The 21,671-nt window shown below is 41.6% G+C and overlaps 1 protein-coding gene across 1 annotated transcript in view; it reads left to right on the top strand.

The window, feature by feature from the left end:
• GPN2 (GPN-loop GTPase 2) overlaps positions 1-20,835 on the top strand; it is a 248,605-nt gene extending 227,770 nt beyond the window's left edge. The window contains exon 5 of the mRNA XM_044084153.1: positions 20,064-20,835. Coding sequence (XP_043940088.1) covers positions 20,064-20,136 — 73 coding nt within the window. The 3' untranslated portion in view covers positions 20,137-20,835. The remainder of the gene's footprint in view (positions 1-20,063) is intronic.
• Positions 20,836-21,671: the final 836 nt, after the last annotated feature.

Genomic DNA, 21,671 nt, shown 5'->3' with positions numbered 1-21,671 from the left:
ATAAACTTGCAAAAGTCTGCCTTGTCACCCTGTCAGCATGTTACTTTTATAGGCACAGAAATAGACATCGTTTCAATGATGGCACGCCTTCCCACTGACAGAATTGCGAATCTCAAACAGATATTGTTTGTTCTTACCAAAAACAAGGTCAAAGCAAAGATAGTGCTCAAACTACTGGGAACAATGGCCTCAACCATAACCCTTGTTCCATTAGCCAGGATGCACATGAGAATCCTACAGTGGTTACTCTTCTCCTAGTGGTCGTTGCAAGAACTCCCTCTGTTTCACCCAATCATAAAAGAAACTTGCAAGAAGGGTCTGGATTCAGTCCAACGAGTTAACCATCGGGAGACCATCCAATGTTCTTTGTGTTTCACTGTTGCAGTCATTACACTTGGGTTATCCTGCTGGCAGGCTGCCCTCAGTCAGCCTGAATTCCAAAGTCTAGGTCTGGCGTCGTTTGCTGTCGCCTCTTCCCTGACGTCAGTGCACCAGGGGAATAAAAGATGCAGCCGACGCCATTTTCTTCTGTCTGTCTTGTCGCGCGGTGCCTGAAGCAGAAGCAGTTCGCAAGTGCCAGTCGGCCGACTCCTGAGATTTTTGTGTTCGAATTTCAGATCCGAAGTCTTCATTAAAAGCTAAGTACCCCGTTGGGAAAAACATTTTTCTTGCTCCAGACCGATGTCAGAAAAAGTTAATAATTGTATTTGTTGTGGGAAACAAATACCTCATAAGAACTTTCACTCTTACTGTATTCCTTGCCTAGGCCCTGACCACGATGTTGCTAGCTGTCGGTCTTGTGCTAGATTTAACCAATGTACTGTTAAGCGTCAGTACGATTTAGCATTTCACTATTTTGGCAGAAGATTTAATTACACTATGCCGTCGGATAGCCATCCGACTACCGGAATTCACAAGAAACGCAAAGAAAAAGAAAAGAACAGGCGTCCAAGGTCCAAAACAGACGATGAGGCTTCCACTAAGCCAGTCGTCGGTTTGCCGGTCCTCAGTGAGGCGCTTTCGCAGCCCCTGACTCCCACGTGGAGTCGACTAGGCCACTGGAAGCTCAGGATATTGGACCTTCAGAAACAATTCCCTCAGATGGGTCCGGAGCCGCTGAGCAGGCATCTGCTTCTGAGGGTGTTTTCAGACCTACTCAATTATTCATTAAAGCGACTCCAGCTACAAAGGCAAAGACAAAGAAACAAGTGCAGCAGACTCATGGTCAGGCCTCCATGCCCAAAAAGCAAGTGCTCAAAATGGCTGAAGACTTAATTACTTTGATCAGGGGTTTCCATCCCCTCCTGATAAAAGGCCTAGGCAAGAGACAGAATATGAATCTTCAGATCAGATTCCTCTTCTGATCAGGAATACTCTCTTCCTCCCTATGAGGATTCTGATGCTGAAGAATCTATCCCTTCAGCCTCTCCTCCTGAGGATTACTCTTTTAGGGAAACCTTACATACCATGAAAAATGGACAGAGCATTGAGGGGTCACTGGGAGAGCCAAGATTATTCAGAATCTAAGAAAAGGCTCAGAAACTTCCTTTTACTCCCACAAAGGCCCCTAGCTATTCCACCTGTGTTAGACATTGTAGATGTATTTTCAGTCCAGTCTGACCCCTGACTCCTTACCTGCAGCTCCTGTTAAACCGGACAGGTACTATAGGGTCCCTGACTCTCATAAATTCCTTTTCAAAAACCCTGCTGCTGACCCTGAAACTATCTCTCAGGGCCCCAAAGGAGTCAAGGCTTCCACTGCAAAAAACCCTACCCCCTCTGACAGGGATTCTAGGGCTCTGGACAGATGGGGAAAAAAGATTTACACTTCTGCTACTTTGGCTATAAGGGCTTTAAATTGCCAGTTTCATATGCTCAAATATCAGCAATATGTTATGTCACTGCTTAAACAGAAAATGTTGATAAATTCTGAATGTGCAGAAAACAAAGAAATGCAGGATTTATTGCATGCAGCTGAACAAGTGGGAAAGCATACTTTGCAATGTGGTTTTGATTCTTTGGAGGCCTCCTGCAGGGCCGCTGTCACGGGTTCTGTCATTAGGAGGCATGCTTGGTTAAAAGAACATTTACCAGATCATGTTAAAGCAAAATTATTAGATGCTTCATTACAGCATGATACTTTGTTTGGTGGTAAAGCAGAAGAGGTGTTAAAGAAAATGGAGGACAAAGCTAAATCTATGCAAACAGTCAAGGATTTTCTTACAGGTACAACCTCCAAGATTTAGCTGACACTGGCCTACAAATAACTGGTCCTTTCCAGTGTCAGACAGACCACAAAGGGGCAGATATAGATGCCCAAGAGGCAGATCCCAGCCCCAAGGTTCATACAGGTCTAAACAATGGGGTGCTTCTACCTCCAAAAGTGGAGAAGACAAATCACAGCCTTACAGGAAACAGTCCCAATGACTTCCCCCTGCCTGCGCCAAGCACTTATCTTCTGGCAGCACCTTTAGGGGGAAAACTAGCACTTTTTTCTCAAAATTGGCACATAATAACCTAGGACAAATGGGTCTTAGACATAGTGTCACAGGGCTACAAGTTTCACTTTCATACCCTGCCAAGGGCAAACAGTTGGCCAGACCTACCAAAAATCAGTGGGCAGAGGCACAAAAACAAATCTCATCCCTCATGGACATGAGGGCCATTCAACAAGTACCAGAGCAAGAGCAGGGACAAGGATTTTATTCAAGACTTTCTTGGTACCCAGAAAGGACAAAGCCTGGAGACCAATACTGGACCTATCTATTCTAAACACATATCTGGATATACCAAAATTCAAAATGTTGACTTTACAGCAGCTTCTGCCCATGCTGGGCAAGAAGGCTTGGCTTGTGACTTTAGACCTAAAAGAGGCATACCTGCATGTCCCAATCAGACAAACATACAGAAGATACCTCAGATTCAAAGCTGGCTCAATGCACTACCAATTCTCTGCACTGCCCTTTGGCTTATCTACTGCGCCCAGGGTCATCACAAAGTGCCTGGCACCAGTAATTGCATTCTACAGACAAAGAGGAATACAAATATATCCTTACTTGGACGACTGCCTCATACAAGCAGAGAACAAGGACATTCTACTACAGCATCTGGCGTTTGTAAAGAGATTACTACCATGCCTAGGGTACACAGTCAACGAACAGAAATAAAAACTAGTACCCTTGCAAGAGATAATATTCCTGGGTGCAAGCTTAAACACAACTGCCCAGATGGCTTATCTCACGCCAGACAAAGGCAACTGACTACCTATTTCAAACTGTTGGCAACAAAGGCCCAGTTATCTGCAAGAAAAATACTGCAGGCTTTGGGCTTCATGGCATCCTGCAGTCTAATAATTCCATATGCAAAACTGCATATGAGGAAACTTTAGTGGTACCTAAAAAGTGTTTGGACTCAGCATTGCCACAGCCTGGAAACAATAATTACTCTCATTCCCTGCCTGCAACAGGAGTTTCGATGGTGGCGAAGGCCTGTCACCAGAACAAGGGACAGCTGTTCACATTACCCCCCAGCCAGGCAGACATTAACAACGGATGCATCAGATTATGCCTGGGGGGGCCCACATGGCAGGAAGATGTATTCAGGGCACATGGTCCCCCAACCAAATGCATCTACATATCAATCAAAAAGCTATGCTAGTTGTTCAGAATGCCCTGACAGCCTTCAAGGACCTACTTCATCCGGGACAACTACTGATAATGACAGACAATACCACGGTCATGTGGTATATAAACAAGCAGGGAGGCACTCATTCTTACCCCCTCTGCAGACTAGCCATGACTTTGTGGGACACAGCATTGACTTACCAAGTACATCTGCAGGCACAATTCCTGCCAGGAAAGATAAATACTCTGGCAGATGAACTAAGCAGAAACCTCATGGATCCCCACGAGTGGAAATTGGATCCACAAGTCTTCAACATGATCACAAGGAAATGGGGATGCCCGGACATAGACCTATTTGCCTCTCCTCACAACTGCCAACTAAAGAGATTCTGCACAAGGACCTATCACAGACAAGCATGGAAAGTGGATGCCCTATCTTTCAGCTGGAAAAACTTAACAGTATATGCCTTTCCTCCACTGCCTCTCCTCCCCAAGGTACTCCTAAAGGTCAGACAAGAGAAGCCAAAAATGATGCTGATTACCCCAGACTGGCCCCGCCAATACTGGTATCCAATCCTAAGGAACTTGTCTCAATGCCCAGCCTGGACCTTACCTCAAATACCTCATCTATTGTCCCAACAAAACAATCGGATCCTGCACAGCCAACTCAAGACCTTAAATCTGGCAGCATGGCGGATAATGTAGTCTTACAAAACACACCTCTCACTAAAGCGGTGATGGATGTCATTTTGGAAGCCAGGAGGCCTAGTACTAGAAAATCTTATGCTGGAAAATGGAAGAGATTCGGTGCCTGGAACCAGGCACAAGGAATTGACACAGCAGTACCAAATATTCCTCAGATTTTGCAATACTTAACTGAGATGCTGGACAAAGGCCTATCCTTTTCATCAATTAAAATTCATGCCTCTGCCTTTTCGGCTCATTACAATACAGAGCCACCAATCTTTTCTCATCCTTTGTTAAGGCAGTACCTCAGAGGAGCCAAAAAGTTAAGGCCTCCAAGGAGATCACCAATACCTGCATGGGACCTCAGTTATGTTTTGGAAAAACTCACTATGCCACCTTTTGAGCCAGCCGCTACAGCTGATATCAAATTTTTATCTTGGAAAACAGCTCTGCTCCTAGCAATAACCTCTGCAAAACGAGTCTGAGAGCTACAGGCACTCATGGCTGTGGAACCTTTTATCATTTTTTATCCAGACAGGGTTTCTCTGAGGACCAACCCAACATTTATGCTTAAGGTAGTGTCCATTGTGGCCCTTAACCAAACTATTCATCTGCCTACTTTTTATCCAAACCCGCAGAATAAAGGGGAGAGAATTCTGCATTCTTTGGACATACACAGACAGCTACGCTTCTATTTGAACAGAACCAAAGCTTTCAGAAAGCCTGAGCAACTACTAGTGGCATATGCTGCAGGATCACAAGGAAAGGCTATCTCTAAGCAGACTATTTCAAAGTGGATAGGCCACTGCATTCATTTCTGCTATTCACAACATGGCAAGCCAGTGCCTAAGGGCATTAGGCCACATTCAACCAGAGCAGCAGCCACTTCAGCAGCCTTCCTCAGGGGAGTACCAACCAAAGACATTTTAGAGGCTGCTACCTGGAGTTTAGTGCACACCTTTACAAAGCACTATCATCTACCACTCTACTCTAAATCCAGGGCAGGCTTTGCCACTGCAGTTTTGCAGGGCCTCATAGCCGCCCCTAATGCTATTTAGCTCCAGCCTCCCAACCATTGCTTTGGGATTCAACCCAAGTGTAATGACTGCAACAGTGAAACACGAAGAACATAGTACAGTTGTGTACACTTCCATAAATATAGATGTTCGAGTGTATTCACTGTTGCAGTCCAGGTTACCCGCCCTCCATCCCCCTTATTGTTGCTGGAACTTATCTGCACTTCTCTAATCTATACAATCTCTGTAGTGTATTTGCTTGTAGATGAAGGTATAACATATATATTTTGGTGCATGCATGTTTTATTGGCATATTTTTAGCCTTCCCTTTTGGGGGCACCTGACATCTGGGGCAAGAAAAACTGAAGAAAATGGCGACAGCAACCGACGCTGGACCTAGACTTTGGAATTCAGGCCGACTGAGGGTAGCCTGCCAGCCGGATAACCCAAGTGTAATGACTGCAACAGTGAATACACTCGAACATCTACATTTATGGTAAGTGTACACAACTGTACTTTCCACATCAACCTGTTGCTACTGTGACCACGGATGCTTCCCAGATTGGGGGGGGGGGGCATTACCTGGGAAACAGTCCAAGGCATATGGCAAGAACACAAGGGCCATTTTCACATCAGTGTTCTAGAGATGAGAGCAGTGCTTCTGGCATTGCAAGCACTCCACAACTCTCTACCTCTAGGAACGATTGCAATCCAGTCAGACAATATGTCAGTGGTTTGGTATATAAACAAACGAGGTGGAACCAGATCTTACCCTCTTTATCGAGAGGCTCTGAGGGTTTGGCAATGGGCACCGTCTTCCCAACGCTTCTAGTCACAACCCGCATCCCGGGAAAGTCCAATGTGATAGCCGACAAGCTCAGCAGGTCAATTTTGATGCCTCACTAGTGGTCTCTGACTCAGAATGTAGGGGAAGAGATCTTGCGCAAATGGGGCCAGCCTTGCTGCGATCTTTTTGCCACCCCAATGAACGCTAAATGCACCAGTTACTTTGCCCTGATCCCCCCTCCGGGAGAGACACTGAGAGATGCACTTGTTCACAGTTGGCCCTCGGGACTTCTTTATGCTTTTCCCCCGTTTCCCCCTCATATCAAATGTCATTCAGAAAGCAAAATCCTTGAGAAGCAAGGTGATTCTCATTGCTCCATACTGGTTCTCCTTTCTCGGTCCTCATCTATTGGAGGATCCATGGATTCTGGACCCAGTTCCAGATCTACTGACACATATGCCAGGAACGTTCCATCCCTCTCTCCACACCCTCAACTTGACAGCTTAGCTGCTCCACTTCCAACCTTAGTCAGGCTTCAGGATTTCACTCCAGTAGTAAAACATATCTTGATATCCTCTCATAAGCTTTCTACCAGGAAACTTTTCTCTTTGGGCGCAGACCAGAAACATAGATCCCTTCACTGCCTCAATTTCTTCAATTCTTGACTTCCTTTCAGAACTCTTCCAACAAGGCTCAGACGCTGCCAAAATTAAAGTTCAGCTAGCAGCTATTTCCACTTTCCACTTAGCACAGTATACGCCTGATGGCACATAGACTGTGTAAAGCCTTTTTGAAAAACACTCTCTTACTGAGACCTCCATTTAAAGAACCCATCCCTCTCTGGAATTTAAATTTTGACCTTTCACACTTAATGTCACCACCCTTTGAACCTTCATCCACTTGCGATTTGAAATTCCTCTCTTGGAAGACGATTCTTCTGGTAGCCATAACCTCAGCTAGAAGGGTTTCAGAGCTACAAGCACTTTCAGTCAAGCCTCCTTATTTGATCTTCCATAAAGACAGGGTTTCTCTTCGAACTAACCCTTCCTTTGTCCCTAAGATTTGCTCCCAATCTAATATGCTCCCAATCTAATATTAACCAAGCAACTGAACTTCCAGTATTTTTCCCCTAACCATACCAGCAAGACAGAATACAGACTTCACCAACTTGATGTACATAGGCAACTGAGGTTCTAGCTCCACAGAACTAAAAAATTCAGGAAGTCAGACCAGTTATTCATATCCTTTTCGGAGTCAAGAAAGGGTATGCCAGTCAGTCTCTAAAATCACATTATCTAATTGCATAACTTTTATATACTCTTCCAATGACAAGGAACTTCCCTTCAGAGTTAGAGGTCACTCAACCAGATCAGTTGCAACATCCACTGCCTTTCAAGCTAGGATTTCAATGGACAGTATATGTGCAGCCGCAACTTGGGCAAGTCCACATACTTTTATTAATCATTACAAAGTTGATTTGGCCTCCAGGGACAGTGCTTCCTTTGGTTCCACGGTGCTCAAGAGTGTATTCCCATGAGCCACCCGAGAAAAAGGTGCCTAGGGATGCTGTCCCACATGTAAGAATGAAGGCGAGATAGGACTACATAACATAAAGAAGTTATGTACTTACTGTAACGTTCTGTGTTTGTAGTCCATCTCGCCCTTCATTCTTATGAACCCACCCATCTACCCCCATCCATATAGCCCTAGAGGACCTGGTAGAAAATTTTGCTCCTTCCCTATGTTGGAGACCTTTCACTATTGTTTCTCCTTTACCTGAGGGTACAGTACAACTATTTTCTATTATAGTTAGCAGCAAACAAGATCTGAGGATTAATACACTGCATTATGGGATACCTACCTTGCCACGAGCCAACTTAGATCCTTTGAGCTTTGTAATCGGCCGAGTCGGAGCTGAGGATTGGCTCTGAACCCACATGTAAGAATGAAGGGCGAGATGGGCTACAAACATAGAATGTTATGGTGAGTACATAACTTCTTTTTTGTATTTCTTTAACTTCTCTATTACTAACCCTCCTCCTTTCTACTTTCCCTCTTTGTTTTCTTTATTGTAAAATTTTCCATATCCGGATGCCTTTGCCAGTATTTCTCTTCAAATATCTTTAGTACTGCTCTTTTTGTCTCTTTTGCATAAATATTGCACCATATTAAATCTTTTTCTTTCCCATGTCCATGTTTCTTCTTTTAGATGTCTCCTGCTCCTCCTGTTTCTCCTTACTTGGGGGGACTTACTGTTCCATCATACTGTGATATAACTTTTGTTAGACTTTCTACAGTAAATCTTTCACTTCACAGGTATTCCATAGCTTTGGCTTCCATTTTTTTTTAACTTCTTTACTAATCTTCTGTTCTGTCTGCGGTGGTGGTGCTGCGGTAGCGTTGTCACCTCACAGTAAGACGCTGTCCGGTTCGATTCTCATCTAGAGCGTCTTCTGCGTGGAGACATGCGTGAATGGGCGTACCTTCGTTGAAGGTTGTATGTCAGGCCTGGCAAGCTGGTGCGTAAAAATCAACTGCCAGTCAGCGGACCGGAGTTCCGCTGTGGCGACCCTTAACCGGGAAAAGCCGAAAGACACAAACTAATCTTCTGTTCTACGTTCCTCCTTTGTGATATATTTGTATTGTAAAATTTGCCATGTCTGGGTGCCTTTGCTTGTATTTCTCTTCGAATATCTTTGGGGCTGCTTTTTTTGTATTGATTAAGTTAGCTTTCTCCTTTGCATAAATATTGCACCATATCAGATCTTTCTTTTTCATGTTCATATTTCTTCTTTATACCTTTCAAAATTTCTCAAAAATGTATTTATATTTTTGCACTTCCTCAATCGCTTCTTTTTCTAAACAGCCCAAGGTTTCTTGGTCTATATAATGTTTTTCATGAATCTGTTGTATTAATGAACGCAGATTTGTATTTGAAGCTTTTGATAGTTTTTCTTTTGCAAGTATTTTTCTTTCCCCTAATTTTTCTCTCAATCTTTTTGTATGTTTTTCTGTGCGGAAATTCTGTCTTCTTGCATAATAGCAACAAAACATAATTTCTTTCTTATCCTCTGTAGTTCACTCTTGTCATCTTTATGGTTGTTCTTTGACCTATCAGTTTTTGTGATTTGTTTTTGTGATTTTTTTTTTGTGGACTACTACTTCCTTCTGCAATATTGAGGCGGACATGCCTGGGCCTGGCCCGACCTGCCCGATCCCATTGTAGGAATGTTTCTGTGTGTTGAGGGTTCCACACTGTCATTTCTTTTTCACTCCTGGCACCAGTGCACCCACCAGGGTTGGATACTATATCTTGTCACTTGTGCACCCGGCTGCCTTATTTTTTAACCTACTTTTGTCCGTGATAAATGCAGTCTGTGTATCCATGTCGCATTGGTGAGATTTTGTGTGTGTGTGTGTGTGGGGGGGGGGGGGGGGGGGCTGGGTCCACCTCGTGAAGTTACTCACCAAGATAGAGGATGAACTCCGTTCCAGCAGTACTACTCTCCTCTGCTTGCTGGTTTTATCTCTCTTATTCAAGCCCCTCATCTCTCTATTCGAATCCCATTCCTCACAGTGGGGCAGAAGTAATGTATTGCATACATGATGGAGCTTGTACTTGCTCACTCTTCCACTACAAATGCTGAATCTCCTAGCTACAGCTCAGTTCCTGCTTGATAAGCCACTTCTCGATGATGGTCTGTAGTGTTGCTGCACCACCTGACTTCTACCAGATGGCAGTTTCACAGTAGCTCATTCTGCTATCCATCCCCACAGAATGAGTATGCTGGTAGTCCTGAAAAGGACTTTTGGTGAATGCCCTTTGCTGTTTTGAAACCTGAGTCGATTGAAGATTACAATGAGTGGTGCCTCCTGCTGAGTGTCTATCATCATTGCCTCATTCAACTTCTAATTAAAAGGATGCAAAGTAGCCTTAAATCAGTTCATCCATTGAATAAGAACAATACTTTTATTTGGAAATGGAGTCAAGCAGGGAGGGGAAGGAGTGAAGAAACATCACTCACTCCTCTAGGGGAGTGTGAGGGATTTGTATGCACTCTGGGGCACCATCAGGCGGTGCAATATCCCTGGTGTAGACCAAAGTGCCCAGGCCATGAGAGGAGGGGTAGGGGCCATTTGGAAGGAAGCATGCTTGAAGTGCAGGGACTTGTTGCATGCTTCTTACTGGCACATAACGAGATGTAAGGGCCAGAAAAAAGAACAAGAAAATACAAATCACCCCTAATAGCTGTCCCTTTCTAGTCTGCCATCACTGTGCTGATGGGAACAAATGGGGCTAATGGTCAACAGACAGCAGAGACTAAGTGCAGCAAAAAAATTCTGATAGTTTCCTGGAGACTGGAAGACTTTTTTTTTTTTTTTAATATAAAAATGCACTTGCAGGTGGTGGTGGTAAGTTGAGGGCTGCAGCCCCACCCCACAAATGTAATGTGCATAATTTCTGCTTCATATATATATATATATATATATATATATATATATATATATATATATATATATATATACATACACACACACACACACACACACACACACACACACACATGCAAAAAATGTTTCATTTAAGGACATTCACAAACTGAATTATTTTCCATCCACTTCATCCTGCCTGCAGATCCTTTGCAAGGCTTCCCCTCCCATGATAGATGCACTGTACAGACCCACTTGCTTTGTATTTTGGTGAGTCATTATGGATCAACTCACCTGTCTGGCTATCCATTTGTTATAATAAATTCAGTAGGTCTTTGCTAAGGATGTTGTGAAATTTGATCCTTTACCCCCCCCCCCCCCCAAAAAAAATATTTTATGGAGTTTTGAGCAGTAGTTGCTGAAAATTCTAGAGAGACATGGTGTTATGACACAGAAATACAGAAGGCCAAATATTGCCACAGTAAATGTAGACATTGAAAGAGTAGGAACATATTGTGTGTACAGCAGTTTGAGTGTAATAATTGCTCTGCAGATGGCAGGAGGAACTAGCTTTAGAAACTGGAACATGTAGATTGCCTACAGCTGGTTTTGCTGTTTTTTTTCCATGAGAGTAATGTACACCTGTTTAAACCAAAGTAAGTTAAGTTATGGATGTGTGGTATCTTCTTCTTCTTCTTTCGGCTGCTCGTGTTGGGGGTCGTCACAGCAGATCAACTGTTTCCATTTCTTCCTGTCCTCTGCATATTGCTCTGTCACACCAGCCACCTGCATGTCCTCTCTCACCACATCCATAAACCTTATCTTAGGCCTCCCTCTTTTCCTGTTACCTGACAGCTTCATCCTTAGCATCTTTTCCCCAATATACTCTGCATCCCTCCTCAGCACATGTCCAAACCAACATAATCTTGCCTCTCTGGCTTTCTCCAAACCTTCCAACCTGGGCTGACCCTCTAATATACTTATTCCTAATCATGTCCATCCTCGTCACACCCAGTGCAAATCTTAACATCTTCAGGTCTGCCACGTCAAGCTCTGACTCCTGCCTTTTTGTCAGTGCCACTGTCTCCAACCTATATAACATAGCTGGTCTCACTACCCTCTTGTAGACCTTCCCTTTCACTCTTACTGGTACTTGTCTGTCACAAATCACTCTTCTCCACCCACTCCATCCTAACTGTACTCTCTTCATCACCTCTCTTCCACACTCACCATTACTCTGAACTGTTGATCCCAAGTACTTAAACTCATCCACCTTCGCCACCTCTACTCCCTGCATCCTCACCCATTCCTCTATCCTCCCTCTCATTCACACATATATATTCTGTCTTAGTCCTGCTGACCTTCATTCTCTTCTCTCTAGAGCATATCTCTGCCTCTCCAGGGTCTCCTCCACCTGTTCCCTACTCTCACTGCAGATCACAATGTCCTCTGCAAACATCATGGTCCACAGGGACTTCTGTCTGATCTCGTCTGTCAACCTGTCCATCACCATTGCAAATAAGAAAGGGCTCAGAGCTGATCCTTGATGTAATCCCACCTCCACCTTAAACGCATTCGTCACTCCCACCGCAGACCTCACAGCTGTCACACTACCTCGTACATATCCTGTACCACACTTGCATACTTCTCTGACACTCCTGACTTCCTCATACAATACCACAACTCCTCTCTAGGCACCCTGTCATATGCTTTCTCTAAATCCACAAAGACACAATGCAACTCCGTCTGACCTTCTCTGTACTTCTCCATCAACAATCTCAGAGCAAACATCACATCTGTAGTGCTCTTTCCTGGCATGAAACCATACTGCTGATCACTAATAATCACCTCCCTTCTTAACCTAGCTTCCACTACTCTTTCTATAGTTACTACAGCTCTGCACATCACCCTTATTCTTAAAAATCGGTACCAAAACACTTTTTCTCCATTCCTCAGGCATCCTCTCACTTTCCAAGATTTCATTAAACAATCTAGTTAAAAACTTCACTGCCATTTCACCTAAACACCTCCATGCTTCCACAGGTATGTCATCTGGACCAACAGCCTTTCTGTTCTTCATCTTCTTCGTAGCTATCCTTACTTCCTCCTTTTTCTTCCCTGTATACACTCTATGTATATGCTGTATATATGTTCCCATCCCTACTCTCTCTGTAAATGGCTCTGCATGCAAATGGCTCTTTGACCTTGAACGTAAGTTGAATCTTCCTCTAGTTCTTCTTCTTTTCCTTTACCTGTCTTTTTTATTCTTTTTCTCCTCCTCATTTCACTACTTCTCATTTAACTATTATTTTATGTATTTCATACGTATGTGTTTTTTTTTTCTGCATTATTCTATGCAATTTGTACAAATGCATAATTCCTCCTTACTTGCTTGTTTTAATTGTAATTTGTGCAATTGCTTGTCTTAATTGTTTAATTTGTGCAATTGTTTTTAATCTGGAGCTTTTCTCCCCGGGCCTCCACTGAAAACAGGCCCTATGAGCCCAGTGGACCTCCCCGGTTATCAAACTGGAAATAAAATAAATAAATAATCCACTGCACTTCATGATTCACTATCCGCACATCATCCAACCTTCTCTCCCTCTCATTCTCTTCATTCATCAACCCCTCAAAGTACTCTTTCCATCTGCTCAACACACTCTCCTCGTTTGTGAGTATGTTTCCCTCATTATCCTTTACACCCTTACCTGCTATACATCTTTACTAGCTCGGTCCGTCTGTCTAGCCAATCGGTACAGGTCCTTTTCTCCCTCCTTAGTGTCCAACCTTTTATACAACTCTTCATACGCCTTGTACTTAGCCTTCGCCACCTCTCTCTTTGCCATGCTCCTCCTCTCCTTATACTCTTGTCTACTTTCTTCATCTCTTTGACAATCCCACTTCTTCTTCACCAACCACTTTCACTGTATACTCTCCTGTACTTCTTCATTCCACCACCAGGTCTCCTTGTCCGCCTTCCTCTTTCCACATGTCACACCAAGCACCTTTCTAGCCATCTCTCTTACTAGCTCTGCTGTAGTTACCCAGCTATTCAGTAACTCTTCACTGCCACCCATTGCCTGTCGTAACTCTTCCCTGAACCTCACCTCACAATTACCCTTTTTCAATTTCCACCATTTGATCCATGGCGTTGCCCACACACTCATCCTCCCCTTCTTGATCACCAATGTCATCCAACAAGCCACTATCCTATGCTGCCTAACTACACTTTCCCCTGCCACGACTTTACAGTCTCCAATCTCCATCAGACTGGCCCTTCTACATAAGATATAGTCCACCTGTGTGCATCTTCCTCCACTCTTGTATGTCACCGTATGCTCCTCCCTCTTGTTAAAATACGTATTCATCACAGCCATGTCCATACTTTTCGCAAAATCCACTACCATCTGACCTTCTGCATTCCTTTGCTTAACACCATACCTACCCATCACTTCCTCATCCCCTCTGTTCCCTTCACCAACATGCCCATGTGGATGTTAATGGTATAAGGGTCTCAAAAGTGTTTCTGGACAGTGTGTGTACTTTGGATTTATTTATTTTTATTTTTAGTTTAAATAATGGAGTCGTGCTTAAAAAAATGAGCAACTTCTAAAGCAGAGAAACATAAAGACGGGTTGGCTTATATTGATTTGTCTGTCTGTTGTGGGTCTACTTTGCATGATCGGCAACTCAAATGTTCGACTTTCATGTGGTCGAGACCATATGATCGAACATTTGAAACATCAACCATGTAAAGTAAACACCATAATACACCCAAAAAAAAAAACTAACTCTGTTTAGCAGGGGGGCAATCCCCCCTGCACCCCCCCCCCCGCTACTTAAATGTACCAACTCCGAGATCACACTATATTGCAGTATTGGGAAATCTTCCCGTTCCGCATTGTATGGAGGTCTCCATTCAGATCGGTCATGTTTTTAAAAGGTCGATCATATGGTCTCAGCCGTATGAAAGTCGATCTTTTAAAAGTTCGACCATCTGAAGGGGACCAGTCTGTTGTATACCTTTCCTGAATTCATTTAAGCAAAAAACACTTCTTAAAGTGATATGCAGTGATATCCAGTGTAAAACTTGCATTTTATTAAAAAAAAAAATTGGCCTTTTCTAGACTTGATATGCATATTTTTAGCTGTGATATGTACTTAGTTTACCCTCCTACCATGCTTTATCATGTGCATTGTTTAACTTTATGCGTGAACCAAGGTGGACTAATCCCATCCTGTTGTGAATGTAAAAGACGGAAAATAATTCACTTTGCGAATGTCCTTAAATTTACTTAGTCAAATGAACTGCCATTTTGAGGTGAAGTATGATGTATGTGTTTTCAGTCTGTGCACAGAAGAGTAGAGGTAAAGGAAGGATTAAAACATGTCATGATACAAAAGATTAGTGTTTTTCTTTCTGAATCTTGCCCTTCCAGCAACAGCAGAGGTAGGAATGTGGTTGCTGAAGGTGTCAGATATTTGTTTGTATTTGTTAACTGAGACCAACCACTGATTCACATGGATTTTGTTTTTCATTCTCTGACCTGGGGACATTCTTTGGTGATGTGACCTGCTTACAGTATGCGAATAGAGGGTGATGAAATCAAATCTTGGACTACAGGAGGCCTTTTTTTTTCTGTTGCTGTGAACTTCCCAGTTTCAGAAGTAATTATTTCCCTGTCACAGGTCTCTGTCATAGTGGTGAGCATTACGAGGTGAACAAGACTTAATAACTGAGAGCAGAGATGTGAGTGTATGTCACAGGATAACGTCCAGCTCAGATTCAGGTCACTTATAGTCACCTCAATCTCTGTATTATTAGTAATGGCTTGCAGCATTATTTCATTGATGTCTTGAGATGCATGTTAGGTCAGTGTTTTTGGCAAAATGTAGACGATGATGTGTACATGTTTAGCCTCAACATTAGTAAGACTAAAATAATGCAACATGGAGCCAGTCCTAAGACATTAGTAGACTGGGGAGATAGGGAGAATGGGATGTGTAGGAACTGGGAGGTGATAGTTAAATGTGTGTTTGAAATCTGAAAATAATGACAGATGAATAAGAAGATTGAAGGTATTACTTCTGGAAAACAAAATTCTGCTTGCTTCTCTGTATACAGACTGTTGACACCCCCCTGAAGTGTTGTCTGTAGTTCTGGAGAACCTCCATATTCATTAATACACCGTGTGTAGTGCCTGCCAAAAAAAGTGTATCAGGAAATGTTTTAATAGTTGCTAAACAAACAAAAAGCGATAGTCCCATTACAGAAATACTACCAGGACTGCAGAACATATTACTGCTGGAGATAAAGAAAGGCCAAGTCCACCTGTATTTGGAAAAACAATGGTTTAACATGGGTAATATATTTATCTTATGGGTGGTGGCGATAGTCTGTAGACTGCACAGCAGTTGGCATTGCTGCCTCACAGTAAGTGTCTCTCTTGTTTGATTTTCAGCTAGGGTGCCTTCTGTGCAGAGTTTGCATGTCCTCCCTGTGCTGGCATGGGTTTTCCCCTGGTGCTTTGGTTTCCTCCCACATCCCAAAGATATGCAATAGGTGGACTGGACACTATGACCGAATATGAGTGCATGTGTGTGGTATGGAGGAAAACCGAGGCAGGGCTAGCCACCTGGTGGTGTGAACATTGACATTAGATGATGTCACTGGTAATGTGACATCCTAATCCCATATGCAAAAATGACAAAAAAGGGGTCATGGATGGATGAATCTAAGTTTCTAGATAAGCAATTAACAGTTTTAATCTTGGTATACTATGTGCGAACCTGTATACGTTTCCCTTAAGGAACGGCATGCAGTATCAACAAAATCCAAAATGGCAACAGTTTTTCATAAGAGATATGGAACAATAGTGAATTCAATGATCAGGAGTGATGGAATGATGTGTAGTTTTGCTTTTTATTTGCTTATGTATTTATTTTTGATTGTTGCAGAGAATTGTAAATCCATGGTATACTAACCTTCAAGTTCTTGGGTCAAATTTGTGGAGAATAAATATATTTTTGTAAAAAAAAATACATTAATTAAATAAGTAGTTGGGCGCACTGAATCTATTTTGGGAGGATATAGAGATTTATTGAGTATGTCAGAGGGTAAAGCAGCCTTTAGCTAATGGCTCCCCTAGGTTTTTAAGAAAATTATACCTGTCTGTAATTAATGGCTTCTTTGCACCATCCTAATAATAACCCATAATCAGATTATAAGATGATGGCAGTCTAGAAATACTACAAAATAGGGACCAACACAATGGTAAACCTTCACTGTCACAGCTATATCAAACAGAAAAAATTCTAGTGTAAGGAAACACTTGATAGCCACTTCAGTACAACAAAACTTATTTAATAAAGCACAAAGCTTTCGGACACTGAGGAAGGATGCATGTCTGAAAGTTTTGTGTTTTATTAAAGACGTTTCATTGTATTGAAGCTGCTGTCAACTATTTCCTTACACTGGAATCTAGAAATACTCCCATGGTCCAGGATTGCTGGGATACTGCAGGCCATGTATACCAAGCAAAACTAAGAGGATTAATAAGAGGACAGGCCTAATGTGAAGTTATGTTATGCTGGATCCTAGTCATTGAAGTGGCAGATGCATTAGCAGCTACAAGGATTGTGTTTTTATGATAATAGTTTTTCTCTCTTCATGCAGCTCCCCTCCCAACACACACTTTTGAAAGTGCTGGGAGATGGATGAATGGGTCTTGCCTTCTTTTCTACCGTACAGGTAGTATCAGTATGTTGTAGTGTGTTTCTGAGTTGATCTCTTCATATCTCTCAACTTCCTTACTCAAGAATGCTGGCAAAGACCAAAGTCAGGGACAGTTTATAAATTCACTTAGAAAATTTTGCATTAACATATTTTTTTACTAAATTATATGTAATGTCTGGCATTATTGACTAACGGTAATCCTCGCCAATTTACTAGAAAATCAAAACTTCTGAACCTGCATTGAAGCAACAGTGCTGGTCTGTATGCCACTGGGCTGCTCTTGTTAGGCTTTTAGTTTTACTCAAAATATCTGCTCACAGAATTCTCAGCCATAATAAAAACAGCAAACACTTCAGTCCAGCAGTATAATTTACTTGTCCTGGGGAATACAGGTTGTAGTGCTCAACTTGAAATTAGTTCTCTAAGGATATGAGAGATTGAGTGTCAGGTTATGCAGATTTTTGTACCTTGTTACATGAGTACTGGCCAACAGACCCCTTTTAGTCCTGTAATGCAGGTAGATTAATTTAGTTTGGCATGTTTTGTTTTACTGCATTATTTATGATGATTAATGACTGTAACAACTCTCTTCTTTTAGAAGAGTAAAAAGTCCCATTTGTTCCAAAGTATGATAATTTCTGTGACTTTGCAGAGTGCTGACTTCTTTAGAAAAGATATTTCAACTTAATTTTACATGCTGTTTCAGATAGTTTGGTCTTTAGGACTTTAAAAACTGTATGCTCCTTCCCTTACGCCGGAATTGTAGTGTGTGTGTGTATTGTGTTTGCGACTTGTACTTACTCCAAATGAAGCTTTACATCCTAAACTTGATAGGACCAGGTTACTCCTCCTAAACCTGAGCAGTTATTCAAGTCATTTGGGCTTGTTTTAAAAACTGTATTCAGTGGAAACTACTTAACTGTCTTTGCTGTGGCTGTGAAATGTTTCCTGAGTAAATACTGGCAAATAATGCAGTAGGTGTTTGTTTCCTGTTTGTGTTTTTATGGTGAGAACTCACAGGTGTGGAACAGCTGGCCGCATACTAAGCAGGAACCTTAAGAATGTTTTGAGTTTGAGTACTGCAGAAGGAAGCTTAAGACAAAATCTCCAGAACTGACTTCAAAATAAAACGTGTAGTAGTTCTGAGGCACTGTCGTTCAACACTAATCAGTTTATTTTCTGTTCCCTTGTTTTGACACGCAATGTAGTTATTACAGTGTCAGTTAATGGTAACACATCAGAACTTAAATCTATGAGGAAAAAATCAAGCAGTTAATCAGTACGTTAGCAAAGCAACACAGAATGGTCAGTACTGTTTTAGCGCAGCACAGAATGATCAGTACTGTTTTAGCGCAGGGTTTACTGACACATTTTTACAGCTGAATGCATCTGCTTTTATACATACAGTCCTACCTTTCTAATTTTCATTGTCCAACAAAAAAAGTGTATACTAGTCAGAGATTTTAGTTTTGTTCATAGGTGTATACTAGGCTAATGGCCCTGGAGCCTTTACAAGCGTGGCCCATAGGATTACCCTGGCATTGTGCCACACGACCTTAGTTCCCAGTGCCTTTGTCAAGTAGAGCCACTGGAGTGAATTTTCTATTTCCCATCCACTCATCAAGATTTCTGTTGAACAGGGCCAGTGAGGTGCTCTGTTTGACATGTATGAGAAGTCTATTCCATAGCATGTATTTATTTTTAAACAAGGTAGAGAAATTCAGTTGCTGAATTACTTCCTAAAGCATTTCATTCATCTTATTTATCCAACTTTTATATTGTATCTCTCACTTTATTTATCTTACTTTGGTGAAAAAAATAGATTCTGTCTGGTTGTGGTACACAGTAACAAGGAATTAATGAGAATTTTAATGCAGTGTTAACATGTAATATGGATTGTAACATTAATGTAGAGAATATAACAGCTGATTTCAAGTGTATCATGTCTCTGTCATTATGGGTTGGTATACAGCGGATGCAAGGTCTGGAAATTCAATTCTCTTTCTGCTTCATACATTTTTAGACAGCACACAACTATGCTTTTCAAAATGTGTTTCTGTTTTGTTTTTACTTTTCCATGTTTAGAAATGTCTCTTAGAAAATTACACATAAACAGAAAATTACAATGAGTATATATATTTGTAACTGAATTTTCAAGGATTTTTACTGTGATGTGTAGCTGAATGCAGTGTGTGACCTTTCATTCTATTCCATTGACCGTTAGCTAACAGGATTTTATTCTAGCCTTAAGCATAGTAATGGAATGACTGCATTTCTTAAAGGTTATTTATAACTAGCTTACTTCTACCTTTTTAGAGAAATTAATTTTAATCCGTTAACTCTACATTTATATTGGTAGTTGTTTTTGATAGATATATGGATTTTTATACAAGCACTAGACATTTATAATCTGTCATGAGTTGAGGCCCTTTTAGCCAGGCAATGTTTTCTATTACTGCTTTTTATTTTATTAATTATTGACATATTCCAGCTACATCACACTGACAATTTATATCAAAGGTTTCCCACATCTGTTTAGAGAAGATTTTGTAAGCTGGTGTTCTTTATATCCAGGACTATAACCACTTTTGTGGCGTCATTTCTTTTGAGGCATGTGCCACCCATTACTTAGCCTCAGTTGATTTCTATGTTTATGCTTACACAGTACACAATACATCAGGCAAATCTATGAATATGCATCTTTCAGGAAAGCTGTTATTTTTCCTAGCAGTTAAATAACTCACCTTGTAGTCTTTCTGCAGTTTCCTTGACTTTTCTTTCAGTGCACTGGCTGTTCAAGAGAAGTATATCACAGCAAATGAGAAGTCTGTGGAAGAAGAAGCCATGGAGCTCTAATGCACTGACCTAATTGAGATAACTGGAATGGTACCTTCCATTCGTCATCTCCATGCTGCTGCTGAGACAGAAGCTGACAGCAACAGAAATACAGCCATAGGCAGAACTGTTTGATATATGCTGTTCAAATGGAAGGCTTAGGCTTTGTACTGATATACCTCAACTGTCCTCAAGCCTGTTAAGTAGGAAGTTTGGAATTATATAATGAAATCACACACACCGGATTAGTTCTTAATATTTTCTGGTGCTGTCTTTTCCAGAGAGCTGTATTAATTGGGGTCTTCACGCTGAGAGGGAGGCTTGTTGGAGCTTGCATAATCAAAATCGCAAGTTTGAAGAACCTGATGCTGCAGAGACGGTAGAAAAACACAGGCTGTGTAACCACTGACCATCCATACTTATAGCTTCACAGATTGTTACCAAAATGTAATAAAACTGTTGTTCTGTGATGCATATTTGCAGCTGTGCAGCCAGCATAAGTTGAAGCTGCAGAAGCTTTGGATCACTTTAATACTGAAAGTAGTTGCTAATGTATGCTACTGTGGTGACCCGAATGCATTATTATTTTGACTTGACAAATGATGTACTGTGTAAAAATGAAAGGTTTATCACTTCTGGATGTTTTTAAAATATTTTTCTGTTATTTTATAAATGCTGGATTGGTGTACACAATGAAGACAAAAAAGGGTTGTACGTGAACAGTGTCATATTTATTTCAGTAGCGTCATACTTTGCATTTCATAAAAAAATACTTGTTTGCTCCTGGTCACCTTCTCATTCACACCAGTTAACTTTGACATTTGACATGCTTTCTGAGAATTCTTATGATGTACGGAGACTTCAGTAAAACCACGTCTGACAAACTAAGTTGGGTTCTGTAGACCATGTCTGTAGTGAAGTGTAACTCTTAAGAGAATTGTGTAAAGATGGGCAACCAAGATGGTGGAAGTATGGTGGGGTTGATGCCTAGAATAGGCTGTAGGTCATGGATCTGTATAGTCTAGGTCTGAAGAACCTGTTTTTTTTTTGGGGGGGGGGTCCCCATGATGTGGAATTCAGAAATAAAATAGAGCACATTATAGTAGTTTTGCAGTGAACGAAGATAACTTGAGACAACTAAAGAAACTAGTGCATTATTATGGGCATTTTCTGTTTGGAAAATGAGAGAGTTTTATGGAGTTGTAGTGATTTCAAAAGTCTAAGTAAACTACTCATCTAGAACTTAGTCCGGACCTCCCAACACACACACACACACACACAGACTCACACACACACACACACACACACAGATACACACACACAGATACACACACAGACACACACTTCCACCTTGCTTGCCGACAAATATTTAGTGTTGGAAGTCAGTTATTTGAAGCTGTGATTAAAGCTATTGATCAGTGTGAAATGTCACAAAGATCTCTCATGAAGGAAACCATAGGTCTAGGGACCTTAAATATCCTGAAGGACTAAAAGCCCTGTCAGACAGAATTTTGTAACAGAATAAGCAAAATAGAGATCCAGTGCAAAAATATCCC

Source organism: Protopterus annectens, chromosome 1.part1, assembly GCF_019279795.1.
Source record: "Protopterus annectens isolate FY-2018-M chromosome 1.part1, PAN1.0, whole genome shotgun sequence".
Taxonomy (NCBI): domain Eukaryota; kingdom Metazoa; phylum Chordata; order Ceratodontiformes; family Protopteridae; genus Protopterus; species Protopterus annectens.
The sequence above is the reverse complement of the archived record's forward strand: the minus strand, read 5'-3'. Positions and strand labels throughout refer to the sequence as shown.